The following is a 13,995-nucleotide window of genomic DNA, read 5'->3' as shown; positions in this document are numbered from 1 at the left end:
TTATATTAAATAACTTTTGAAACCCTGTAACAAGCTCTTCAATTTAATACTTAGCTCTGACCGAGGAGTCCAGCTGTGGGCAGACACCTGTCTATGGTCTTTCCGACCCAATGGAGGCGATCACAGAGCCCACCCCAGGGACGCAGCCCTCCCCACCCCTACCCTGCAAACAGCCAGGGTGTGGCAGTCTCTGGGCAACCTGCAGTCTAGAACTTGCCACCTGGGTCCTCCCCTTGCTGTTCTGCCTCTGTGAACTCCTGGCCTACCCACCTTCCTTCAGAGCCTCCGCATCTCCTTCCACAGGCACCTCTGCTGAGCCCTCCATGGGCTGGGGGAGCGCTCCCCCAGGTTCAGCATCTTGCTTATGCTACAGCAGGAAGCGGTGCAGACTTCACTGTTAATTTCACCTGGCTTACCTTTCCAGCTTTACTGAGGTAGAACGCACAAAGTTGTAATGTATTTAAAATGTACAATGTGATGATCTGATCTGCAGTAGTCCCCACCTGTCCCCCCTACTCCCCGGCCCATCTGTACTTTCAGATACCCAAGGTCAACCAGAGTCTGCAAGCAAATACTGCTCCTCCTGCTGGATCGTCAGAGGGTTGGAAGGGGCCTAATGCTGTGCCCCAGGGCTCACATCCTTCCCCTTACCTCACCTCCTCCCTGTGGGCAGTTCACCATCTCACACCACCATGAGGAGGGTGAGTACAGGACAACAGGGTATTCTGAGAGCTACCACATTCACATAACTTTTATTACAGTATACTGTTACAACTGTTCTATTTGATTACTAATTATTGTTGTTAATTTCTTACTATGCCTTATATATAAATTAAACTTTATCATAGATATTCATGGATAGAAGAAGAAAACCTGTCCTATATCAGGTTCAGTACTATCTGTGGTTTCAGGAGTCCACTGGGGGCCTTGGGATGTATACCTGTGGATGGGGTGGGGGGGACTACTTGTATGTATCCATGGGTTGTGAAAGGTTCCTACCATCCAGTTTATTAACCCACCCATCACCTCCTAGTTACCCCCCAACACTTTTTTTTTTTTTTTGGTGATAGTGCTTCAGATCTACTAGGCAAATTTCCATTATAGAATACAGAATCACACACCATAATCACCACCTTAGATCCTCAGAACTAAGTCATCATCTAGCTGAAAGCCTGTATCCAACCTGGAGGGCACTGTGTTTGGGGAAGTAAGCTGGAGTAGACAATACCACACGTATGTATGTAGCCTCTCAGAGCCGAACTCCTACAAACAGTAGAGTAGTGGCTGCCGGAGCCTGTTGTCTGAGGCTGCTCCTTGGGACACTCGGCAGTTCAGCCCTTTCTGGCTCCTGACAGACTCCCACAACCGACCTCATTCTCAACAAGCATTCTCACCTCTCATGTTGTAACAATGGCTGTAGGGGAAAACAAGAGAATCAGGAGAAATGAGTTCTTTCATTAAGTTAGCAGTGTAGCTCTCAGGTCCCTTCGTTTTGGAGGCTGGGCCTTCTCATCCGCAAACTGAGGTTACTCAGTTGACTATATGCTGTTGAATGTTCCTTTCATATCTAATATGCCAAGATTCTATGAATCATGCTTCTAAAAAACTACCTTCTGAGAAAGTTTAAAAAATAAAGCAGAATGAAGTTAAATATTTTTTAAAAATTATGTTTACAAGGTAACCTTTACAAAATAGCATTTAAAAATAAATCCTCTCCCAACTCAAATGCCTGATAGTGTTGCCCTCATACCAGCCAGCAAATATTTATTGTATGTCTGCCGCATGCCAGGCACATATACACGGCGTTTCCTCTCCTTGCCCGTGAAAGAACACTTAGCGCTTCTTCCAGGTAAACTTTCTGCGGGCTCCCTCTTGGCCTGGCTTCTTCCGTTCTCGGACACGTGGATCGGCAGTCAGCAGTCCAGCTGCGGTGGAGAAAGAGAAGTCTTTATGAACCATGGAAAATGCACGCTGCCTAGCAGGAAAGCAAGCAGACCTGTAATAATTTACCAGCCCAGTATAAGCGTCAGGACAGCAGTTTGCTCTCACTCTTTTAGGATGGTTCCCCCATTTCAGAGACCAACACCAGGTACATCATTTGAGTCTGTTCTTCTCCTAGGAGGCCTATGGCTCCCTGTAGGTTTTTTAAGCCGTTCCACTAAAGAGAAGTCTGCTCTTGGGTGCACGGTCACTATTCACTATGACTGCACTGATACTGCCTGCTTATTATTACTGATGTGAAAGTTCTAACACAGACCAGAAGCAGAAAAAGACACTATACAGCAAAGTAAGAGGAAGTAGGTGGACACTGTAGACTTAAGAACATGAATATACAAACATACATATACAGTATGACTTAACAAACTTCTAGAAGCGTTCACTCTCCTAACCACAAAGAGTGAATATGATTTCTAGGCAAGTGATGAGTTTCTCTCAGCAGACGCCCCGAGTAACATGCCCCTGAGGTGGCCAGAACCACAGATTTCAAGAATAGCAGTGATGAGAAAGCTCTTACGATGCATTGATAAATATGTAAACAGACCATAGTTTTCCTTGTCTTTTTTACTCTTTACACTAAGCACTTCTCCTCCCTGTAGACAAGCTGTGCGTATCTTATTAGGAGTATTTGAATGGGAGGAAAGCAAAGGCAAATTTCAACCACTTGTTATATACCCCTAAGTTTTTGCATTTACTTGTCTTTAATAAAAAGGGCATAGAATAAATATTTTGGACAAAATGCAGACAAGACCTGTCTAAATTCCAGTTTGAATTGTAAGTAATAATGCTTTATTACTTTTCAGTATGCCCACTAGGTCAACCTGGCAGAATTATGAAATAAGGTCCTACAAGTTACTAGAATGACCAGACATGAACCCTACAAAACAGCGAATTGTTTATAAGCGAATGGGTTTTTAGACACTTCAGGAGTCAAGCAGCCTAAGCTGGAAGTGGCGCCTCTACAGTGCAGCAGCTCACGCGGGAGGAGACCGGCCTTCTTCCTTGCCCAGAGAGGCGCTGCATGGCCCAGTGGCTCGGTGACTCGCCCGGGCCACACAGCTGGTTAGTAGTGCCCCCAGTGTTCTCTCCCGCTGGCCAATGGTCCGAAGACAGGCTGCATCAGAAGTGTTGAAAGCAGCGCCCTAACGAGCGAACTGATGGCCTGTCCTTTCCCGCGCCGTGGACGCTTGTACTTGTGGCGAGGTGACAGAGTCACCCAGTACTCAGTCATATCACAGTGGAAAAAAGGAAATCTCCAAAAATGTCGGAAAGCTACAGTATGGGCTTCATCATCACATCTAACACAAGTCCTGTGATGAAACAAAAACAGTCACTGACCCGTCTGTTATCCACCACCACAGAGCGGCGCTCGGACCCTGGCTCAGTGGCTAGGCCGAGGAGGCAAAGGAAAGCTTCCCTGATGTTGGGAGGGCTCTGTTTCTTTTCCTAATTCAAATTCCCCTCACAGAGCCCAGCACGGAAAAGCGCGGGTACGGCTCTGGAACATAGAGAAGGGAAGCCAGCCAAGGGCAGGCCCGTGTAGTTAATGGAATCTTTTCTGATTTTGGGGAACTGGCGCGGGAACCAGCGAGCACTCCCAGACAGGGTGGAGACAACCACCCTCTCCGCAGCTCCTACCTTGTCTCATCCACTCGACCTCTTCCTCGGTGACAAAACTGCACAAGGCTCTGGCCACCGCCAGACGTATGGCTCCAGCCTGGGATGACCGCCCACCGCCCAAGACCGTACAGGTCGTGTCATGTTTTCCAAGTCGATCGAGGAAGTGGAAGGGGAACATCAACTGTTCTCTGGAACACATCGCAAGCAAAGGCAGCTCACTATCGAGATAGTTGTGTTCTCCGCTACTCGCACTGTCAACATTCACAGAAAGCGTATCAGGCACACCGGTGTGCCTGCTTCAGTCACCCCTAACAGGAACACCTCCTGGTGTTTCTGACGTCGAGAAAGCTCTGCAGACAGCCACATGTCGTCGTCTTCTTCCTGGATAGAGCAATACACACCCTCTCACAATTGAACCCTTTTCTCTCATGAGAACCATGCAAAGCTTGAAAATAATCTTGTAAAGAAGTCTCAGAGCTGGGAAATTCCACTAATCAGCGGCATCTCCCTGGATTCGGTGATAAGTTATCGAATGCCAGTTACAGTCACTAAACCAACTGTCCCATTACATACCTGTGTGATGTAGGACACATCCTGACGTGCTTTGTGTAGTTATTAGAACCACATTCAACTCCTCCCCCTCCCCACCCCCAAAACACCTCTTCCTATGACTGGTTCCTGAAGTGGCAGGGCCAGGCGACACAGCACAGTGTCAGGCGACACAGTGCCAGCCAGCCGGGAGTCCATGCCTGGCTGGGCCCTGCAGGCACCCCAGGAGTGGACAGTGGAATTCAGAGATAACGTGGCACCAGACCTTCTCTTGCTCAACCAGCAAGTGTCTGTTGAACACTATTTATGTCCCTGGTCCAGTCACCACTGTCTCTGTCACGTACGTTGATCTTGCTATTTTGCCCTAATATCTCTAATGAAGATTTAGGAAAAGCCGATTTGTTGTGCATGGACTTGCTTTTTCTGACAGTGTAGCTTTCTAGGCCCTGAATAAAAAAGCTTATTATACCACAGTGATGCTGAAAGATACGTAAAGGACATTCAAGTGTTACTCCTCAAGCTACAGATGGACAGAACCTTCTCTCTGAACAAGAACCTTCCACGGTTAATGAGAATCTGCAACAGGGATGCTGTTTTAACAGGGATGAAATGACAACAAACACAGGCTCGAAACTACATAAATCCACACTGTTTTTTTTTAATAAAGCAAACCAAATAAAAAATAGGAATTTTATAAAAAACAGAACTGTTCTAGTAGCCATAAAATCACAATAACTAAAGAAAATTAGAGACTGATAAAGTAATTCCACCATTCCACTTTTCTAGCAGGGCAAGACAGGCCAAGACAGGCCAAGACAGAATCTATGAGATTGCCATGTGGACGAGTGTGTGGGGGTTTCTGGGTTGTCTGACACAAGTAAATGGTTAGTGATATAAGTGACATTACTGAGCAGTTCTGGTCACCCACTTGTTTGGGAGCTTAAAAACTTACCTGTGTTAATTCCTAAAATTCTAAGATTCCCTAACAAATGCTTATATAAAGAAATAGTGACAAATTCAGAAAAAACACATTCTCTAATCTACTCCAGATACATTAGAGTGACTGAGCCAAGGGTCAAGGTAAGACAGACCACCCAGAAGGGTCTGGACAGTTGGGAAGTCGGTGCACACTGAGGAAGAAAATTTATATGTAAGTGTGATCCAAAGGATAACAATTGAAGATGACTGTATATAGCTATTGATTTAACTAATCTGGACTGCAAACAAATCTGTGCAAAAACAGTCTTCCTCTGCTCTCGGGCATCTCCAATGGAATCCTAACTTTAAAAAATCAGATCTATTTTGCTCTTTATTATCTACTCAAAGTTATTTTGAAAAAAAATATAAAACAATCTCATTTCTATCCACTCGGAACAGAACTCCTTATGGCACCAATTCAAAAGCTTATAATTCAGCATATGTACAAATGCATGATCTTTTTGATTTTTCTTCAATTGCTGAGAATGCTAACCTTATCTCCCTTATTACATGGCTAGTGATGTGTGAGGAACATATTTCTTTGGGACAGATGATCAAGAGTTGCATTAGTGGTTGGCTGACAGAGCAAAGGCCTTTCCAAATCAGAAGGGTTATTAATCTTTGTATTCCACAGTACTGGGCACTTAGTAATAAATGTCTGTTGTATAAGTGAAGGAAGGAATGAATGAACAAGAATTTTCTGATAACACTGGGAAGGCAACACAGTCAACGTTCATTCCCAATGATCTATTTGTGCAAAGAGCCTGAAGAAAGGACTCTGCAAAGACAGCTAGCTAGTCATCCAGCTGACTTACAGGTGAGCACTGGAGAGATCAAGTCCAACTCTCCTACGCTAGAAGACAGAACTAGAAGCGAGATCACTTGATAGCCATGCCCAATCCCTACAACCACTTTAACATGATGAGACGGTCCTGGTGCCCATTTCTGCCAAGACTCTTGACTTAGGCTTCCCAGTCAGAGAGGAAGTCTCTTGATGAATGATATAATATCCTAAATAGCTCTGTCTTCACAACTTCAAAAGATGGTATACACCAACAGTCCTCAAATAAATGCCTGCTGAATTCAAATTGGAAAATACGTTCTAAGGATACCACTGAATGATGAGATCAAGCCATAACTGAGATTTATGGTTAAATCATCAGGAGTTATATCTGAAAGCAAACTAACTGGTCAAATGCCATTTCCCCAAGCAGTTTTCTGTGCTGACGTTCCAGGCCTCTCTCTGGCTTTTAAGGGAAAGAAGAGCTTCCTCTACCCCTCTCTCTGTGAGAAGGATGGAAGAATTAGTCTACTTCATTTGAATGGAGATAGAGTGGGTTACTCCTCGACGCAGACACATATACCAATGAAATAAACATACATTTCCCAAAGTCATTATTCAGTCCAGAAACTTCCACGACATTAACAGCGTCCTCTTTTCCTTACATAAGCACTGAGATCAGCAGAGCTTTTGCCCCTTTTCACCCTAAATAGTGCACTACACATTCAGGAAACAGGAAGATTATGGAGGTGGGCCTAATCATGCAGAACTTGTGTTACTTGTGGATAATGACAGTAACTACTAGAAAAATAATAACCGTCTCCAAAAGAGGCCTTTAGATAGTGATTCACAGAGATCGAAGATGAGCATATTTAGAGGACATGAATTGTAATACTTATTTATGATTAATGTCTATTTCTCCACGGGATACAAAGCTCAAAAAATAAAACTGCCATATTTGGCACCGGGAACTAAAGCAAAGCCTGATGAGCTCTTATTTTAACACATCAACGTCAGGTTTCTTTGCTTGCTCAATATGTAATCAGTTTCCTCTGAGTAGGAAAAAAATTCAGAGTGATAAAGCAGATTTTTTCTGGTATTTATGCTGTTAAGGGCCAAGGTTGGTTTGTGTTGCTTTGTGCACATATGCCCTCCAGCTAGGGAAACAGAAGGTGGGACTCGATTCTCCTCTCATTTTGGCTCAGTCTGCATTTCAGACAAAAAGATACATCTAAAATACTCAACTTCCAGTAGGATCTGATGGAGACAGGAAGATTCAATTAATGAGGAATTCTACAGAGGCCTTTTCAAAATCTGGTAAATGGCATAAAAAAGATAGTGACAGCTTCCCTCTAGCTAGTTTGATTTAAATTAATTACATCATTCAGAAATATATAATCAGAAAATCACAAGCCTTTTTAATAAATATAAAGACAAAACGCAAACGCAAAACGAGAAACAAACCTGTCTTGTGTCACTGGAAAATAAAGCAGGTAATCAATTCCATTTACTTTTATTCTTCCACTTCCATGCTCATAAACAACTGCTTCTGCTTTTGCGCTCTTTCTTTTACCTTTGTAAATATAAAATTTCTATTAGTAAAAATCTTCAAGGCGAATGTTCTGAGATAGGTAAAATGACATTAGATTTTCTTCCCCAGAAGGACAATATACTATTACACTATATGTAGGAAAGTTCTACGAGTATTACAAGTCAAACAAAAATAAAACAGGCAAACTACACCATAATCAATGTAATAGAGCTTACTATGGGGTAATTTTGTTCCTCAACTCTATTTTAGGAACACCATAATCATTTAAAATTAGTTTCAACAAGTGATGAAGTAATTCATATTTATTAACCTTACTTTAGAAAAACAACCAATTTACAGTGGTCTTCTTTGATAATAAGGATATATCTAATCACAGAACTTAAAACAAAATATGAGTAGTATGATACAATATAACTGGTAGAAATGAAAAGAATCCCCAGCAAAGGTCCCATTTCTTTGAAGTGCCAAAGGAAGAGTTGAAGGTTTATTATTTATTAGGCCAGGCCTTAAGAGCTGTGTCAGAATGAATGTCTGCGTGGCTCCAAGGAACATGCGAGGTTGATGGCCTCAAGTTTTCAGGTCTCATAGTTTTGGTATCTGATAAGCAGGTTCCCTGAGCATTTTACAGGGGAAACCTTTACTACAAACAGTTTTTGTTTCTGGTAGTTGAAAATGTGAAAATAAAAAGATTTCATATAAATCTGTAAAAATAAAAAGTGTTAACATGATGGGGTAGGTACGCATCCACATTTTTTCTTGGGACATGAGAAGGTTCAGATTTTTGAAACTTCAACAGTCTTAAGAATTAGAATATCCAATGTAGCAGTAGCAAAAAAACAAAAACAAAACACCAAAAAAACCAAATGAATCAACTGAATACCAGGGAGTGATAGCAAGTAAAAATAATTGTTGTTTCTCAGTTTTCACGAAATTTATTTTCTCCCCACAGAATGTCATTACCTTCGCTGGTGCTGAAGGCCATTCCTTGCTCGTCATACTGCACAGGTTCAATCAGGTGTTTTTTTGATTGAATAGTTACACTCCTACGGAATCTCTGTACAAATTCTTCTTCGGCACCACAGTGCAGTGTCAATAACCTTTCTAGCAGCCGAATGAACTGTGCATACTGCAGACAATAAAATCAAAATTCATTAGAAGATGCAAGTGTAATTGCATTTGCTAAATTTTTTCTATTTTTGTATACCTGATCTTTCCAATGTTGCTTTTCCTGATGAATTTTGACAGGATGACACTCCCGCACCTTCATGCTGCTTTTAAAACACAGCATGCAGACACCGCGCCTCCCCGTGTAGCCCTCAGTGCCCAATCTTTTCTTTTGAGAAACAAAAGAGACTTACCAAGCAAAGAAAAATCAGTTTCTCTGTATTATAATTACATGAAATTGAGGTTTAAATTCATTTTCAAAAAATATTTAGATGATCTTCAAGTGTAATTTCTACTCTTTTATTAGCTGGATCAAGAGGAGGTTTAAAAATAATTTCCAGTTATGTATAGTAAAATGGGGAGAGTTTTGATTTCGAGAAAATGCCCCTCTTAAATTATATTTCATAATACATTTGGCAAATATATCTTTAGCTGTTCAAGCTGTGTTACTTTAATGTTTATGATTTCCTTTAAAACCGAACAATCAAGCTATTTAAAAATTCAAGAGATACTTGACTTAAAGGGCAACCTCTTGAAATAAATTATCGCTGCTACTCTGTGCGTTTTTTTTAATAGTTCTCGAACATGTGATTAGAAAGTAAACAACTTGGTATTAACCCCTTAAAATTAGACGCCAGAGTAATCATTCTAAAGTGTTTATGCAGAAGGAGACAACTAATACTCGAGATCCTTAGTTAATGTGGAGTGTGAGACCCAATTTTTGATAACCTTATTTGTGTTTCTGTCGACCCTAAAAATCATATGCCTCTGTCGCCTCTGACTTTATCATGAACATCTGCCATTAATAACCTGAAACATGGAGAAATCTCAACAGTAAGTTTAAAAAGATTGCTTCAATTACTGCTTCCCGTGCTGTCACAATAAAAAAGGGGAATTTTCTAGGTAAGGGTGACAGACTTCGCCACCTGCGGTTCCTGGACTGACACAGCTCTGTTCTTTCCCTCCATTTCCAGGCCTGTGCCCTCTGCTCTCAGCGGTTCTCTCAATTCTACTGCACACTGACCATGAGCATACAGAGGGGTAGCTACAAGTCTGGCACGGCCTTTCTAATGCGCTGGGGGAAGAAGTCCCTACCTTCCTCATCTTGATACCAGCCAGCAGCTTCAGGATTTCTTCTGCTATCCAGTACCCCAAAAGTATAGCAGACTATCATCTACGCATCTACTGTCTATGCATAAGAGATATATACATATCATTACGTGTATATACAGAAAATGCATATATTTGTTTTGTTTTCCCAGTTGCACACCTCTGAAAAAAGTCCTTGGGATGTTTTCAAAATGGAAAAACAGAACCAAGAAACAAAAGCCAAACTTGCATTATTTAAAAAAAAAAAAAATCAAAGCAACCAAAAAACACAGGAAACAATGAAATGATACACTAAATGAAGAAGCAAAGAGAGATTTTTCAGTTAGATCCAAATGCAGCAATAGTGACTTGGCAGTTAGGATATTAGAAATTAACTCCAGATCTACCACTCAACAAATGCCTGACACCTTGTTAAGCAAATTGCAACATTTCCAAATCATTAATTTCTCCAATATGTTAAACGAGAAAAAGAGCAATTTAAATACATGACTTAGAATCAACATGGGTGGCAAGGTACTAACAATGTTAGCCAGTGCCATGGAAGGAAAAAGCCTTCTTGGAACAATTTATGAAACTTACACTCAAATATTCTACAAATAATCTAAATTTAGCACATCAACATATTTAAAACCATCAAATTTCCTCAGATAATACTGGCACATATTAGAGCACTTAGCAAAAGAGCACTCCAATTAAAACCTAAAGCCCAAACTTTATAGGGTAGAAGACTCATCTGGGGAGCTGGTTAAAAATATGAATTCCTGGGTGACACCCCTGGAAATTCTGAGCGAGGGCTGAATCTTAGGAAACTGCATTTTCTAATCAGTTTTCTGGCTTCATTTAAGTGATTCTGACATAGGTGGTTTCGCAGATTCCAAGATGAAAAATACCGCCCTTTTAGAAACTACACACAAGTAGGCCAGGGAGCGGCAAACTGCACAAAGGCAACCATGTGCTCCCTTCTTTTTCTACTTAACCTGTGATAACTCCTTACACTTGTCATTATTAGCTTGTAAAATTAGCTCTCTGCTTTACTGAAGGAGATGAAAAATGACACCTGCCACGTTTCCCAAGAACCGCTGGCAGAGGACTGCAAGGGCACTTGTGGATAGGAGGATCTGGACAGCAGGCATGTCACCTTCCTGACCGCAATAAGGCCCCATGGCAGAAAATGACTATAAATATGTTTCAGAAAGGGAACTGTCTTAACGAACACCTGCCCCTGAGAAACATTGCTGTGAGATCCTAAATACAGCAATTGTCTACATTCTTACTGTACAAGGTCCCCTTAAATTTAAAAGATTAATTACTCACATCTTGATCTGATAGTTTTTCCACTAACATTTCTTCTAGTTCCTCCTTAATCAGCCATCTGCTGCCAATCAGGTCTCTGTTAAAATATCACATATATTCTCTTTTAAATTAACCATGCAATTAGAGTTCTATCACAAAAGATCCCACATGTAGTAGCAATTCTTGATTGGGAAACAAATTTTTGTATTCCAGAGCATTAAAATTTCACCCAAGTGAACTATTTTTGAGAAGTGTTATTTCATTCCCTCACTCTACTTTAAAAAAGACACCCAGTCTAGCAAATGTTTTGCTGGAGGACTTAAACATGCTCTTGTGGAACTCATCTGATACACCAAGATACCAGGTTTCTTAAAAATTAACACTGCACTTATTTTTCACTATTTACCTCAAAGGAGAAGCAATGGACACAGAGTTGGCCTGCCTGTGGAATAAAGTAATCATCAAGTCCAAGTAAAGAGCTAGCGGTCGTGTGTACAATTTTGAAAAGGGATTCTTGAAGACTTGTGTCTTCTGCATAAGAAGTAGTAAGTGGGGGCTGCCTGGGTGGCTCAGTGGGTTGAGCCTCTGTCTTCGGCTCAGGTGATGATCTCAGGGTCCTGGGATCAAGTCCCGCATCAGGCTCTCTGCTAGGCAGGGAGCCTATTTCCTCCTCCCTCTCTCTCTCTACTCGCCTCTCTGCCTACTTGTGATCTCTCTCTGCCAAATAAATAAAATCTAAAAAAAAAAAAAAAAAAAGAAGTAGTAAGTGAAGCAGCAGCCCAAAATCACCCAGCTGACAGATCTATCCTATCCCTGTCTGTCCAATGGAAGTCCAAATCTTAACATTTATAGGCCTTGTTTTTGGCATTTTAGTAAATACACAGCTATATAAACAAAAATTCTGAAGACCTCATCTTCAAATATAAGTGCCATTTAATTCATAAATCTGGAATGAAGATAAAAATAACAGCAGTTACATCTACTTCCTCCCAAAAACTCACAAAAAACTCACCTGTTATTTTGACCCCTAAGTTTAATGATTAATGCTGAAACAGGGAACACACTTGTAAGCTTTAAGTATGCCTAAATACTAAATACCACCAATGACAAGTGGCATGTTTTTCATTCAAAATTTTCATGTATTCTAATGCAAGAGAAGAACTTACTTGGTTTCAGTTTTTTCTGAAAATAGACCTTTGGCTTGCAACTGACTCTGACGTTTTTCTGCTTCTAGTAGCTTTCCATATGCTTCCTGTGGCAAATAAAATACATGCGCTAAAATAAGAGTTCTGGTACATTATGACTTCTATTTCATATTTTCCCTGTGAGCATTCCTCAGTTCAGAAGGGACCTCCTCACAGAATCTGGCTGCACAGCAAATAATACTGAAAATACTTTTTAATTATACTGTTTCTCAAACTAAAGGACAGTGGTGTAATTTCAATGAGAATTTAGTATAATACACAATAGCATACATTAACCGATTTTTAAATAATTCTGTAAGATATTTACTCTATAAAGAACTCTATTAAAAAAAAAAACTCCAGTGAGGTTGGTAAGCACAAAAGAAAGCTACAAACTATTTTTCTTTAAGTTCCACAAACAGGACAAAAAATTATCCTGTTAAATTTATACAGCAATATGCACTTTAAATTCAGGGAATTAACCAGCAAAGTTATGGTATTTACAGCTGAACTACTTATCTAATATTCAGTATTTATATAATATTTAAGTCCTCACCATGTTAGTCTATATCTTAAAAAGTTTTCTATTATATTTGTTTTATTATTTGATTTCTTTCCATTAATTTACTTCCCAACAAAGTCTTGTAAATGTATGTCACTTGTTAACTTGTAATATAAACAGGGGGAAACTGCCATTTTGTTAGAACTTGTAAAATGCAATAATCTGGCAATGAACAGTATCAATAAAATATTTTCCAGGAAATCAGTTTACAAAAGTAGAATCATGCAAGTTGTCTCCTAGTTTTTTGACTGAACAAGTGTTCACTGAGGACTCACATGCAGTATGTGTGTATTCACTTACGATTTAACATAATCTACCACACTGATACCTCATAGTAACATTTTCAAAGGATGAGCCAGAGATGATATAAATGACATTTTTACCCTTGCTGATCATGTCACCTTCCAATATCACCAGCTACTGTCCAATAATGAAGATACAACCAGTTACTGTAGACATGTCAATCCATATCCCAGTCTTAGTAATTGCAGATTTTGGAAGGGCAACTTCTTGTGGGCTCTGATTAAGCTGCCGTAAAATTCACAAGGTTGCTCAAGAAGTTTGCTCTAAAAAAATGGAAAGTGTCTCTTTGCACAGGTCTCTGTCTGTACGAGCATGCATACATTAACTGCGTACATGGGGATCTCAAACAAAGTGAAACCATCACCAGTTCGGTAACTGCAAAGGTCAGTTCCCAGGGAAGCAGCAGCAGCACAAGAGTAGAACTGGTTAGAACCGTAATTTCTCAGGCCCCAACCCAGACTTTCAGATGAGGAACCTCTGGGGTGGGCCCACTGATCTGTTTTAATGACTCCAAGTTACATACACTGACTTTTGGATCTAAACACTAGACGTACCAGGAGCCTAGTACAACATAACATAACAAAGGGAAAAATTCAGTTAATTCTATTCTCTTGTTCATTATTAAGTGTAACAGTCTCTACAGCTATATCCATAGTACAAATCCATTGCCTGTGGCAACAGAACTACAACAGTCTACCCCCAAGAAAGCAAAAATGAATGTGAACCATCCACATGTAATATGTATACCTGCTACTCAACTTAAAACTCTACAATTTATCTCCAAAGAATTGGTAAGCCTCATTTGACTAGCTGTGTAATTTATCTCCCAAGAACTGGTAAGTCTCATTTGACTTATAACTCATTTTAGAAAGCTAAGGTACTGGGTTGTGACCCCAACTGG

At 40.5% G+C, this 13,995-nt stretch overlaps 1 protein-coding gene across 2 annotated transcripts in view; it reads right to left on the bottom strand.

Moving 5' to 3' along the window:
* Positions 1–1,641: 1,641 nt before the first annotated feature.
* The window catches only part of MRPS9 (mitochondrial ribosomal protein S9), a 64,036-nt gene continuing 51,682 nt past the window's right edge, over positions 1,642–13,995 (bottom strand). Inside the window, exons 6-11 of one of the 2 annotated variants that reach the window (XM_059406362.1) lie at positions 12,212–12,297; positions 11,067–11,142; positions 8,439–8,604; positions 7,391–7,499; positions 3,637–3,806; positions 1,642–1,925 (exon numbers count right to left, since the gene is read on the bottom strand). In XM_059406362.1, the coding sequence (XP_059262345.1) occupies positions 1,834–1,925; positions 3,637–3,806; positions 7,391–7,499; positions 8,439–8,604; positions 11,067–11,142; positions 12,212–12,297 (699 nt within the window). In that variant the 3' untranslated portion in view covers positions 1,642–1,833. The other variant, XM_059406363.1, reaches the window with a different exon arrangement.

This window comes from Mustela nigripes, chromosome 7 (assembly GCF_022355385.1).
Source record: "Mustela nigripes isolate SB6536 chromosome 7, MUSNIG.SB6536, whole genome shotgun sequence".
Classification (NCBI taxonomy): domain Eukaryota; kingdom Metazoa; phylum Chordata; class Mammalia; order Carnivora; family Mustelidae; genus Mustela; species Mustela nigripes.
Note: the sequence above shows the minus strand (reverse complement) of the source record. Positions and strands in the feature narration are given on the sequence as shown.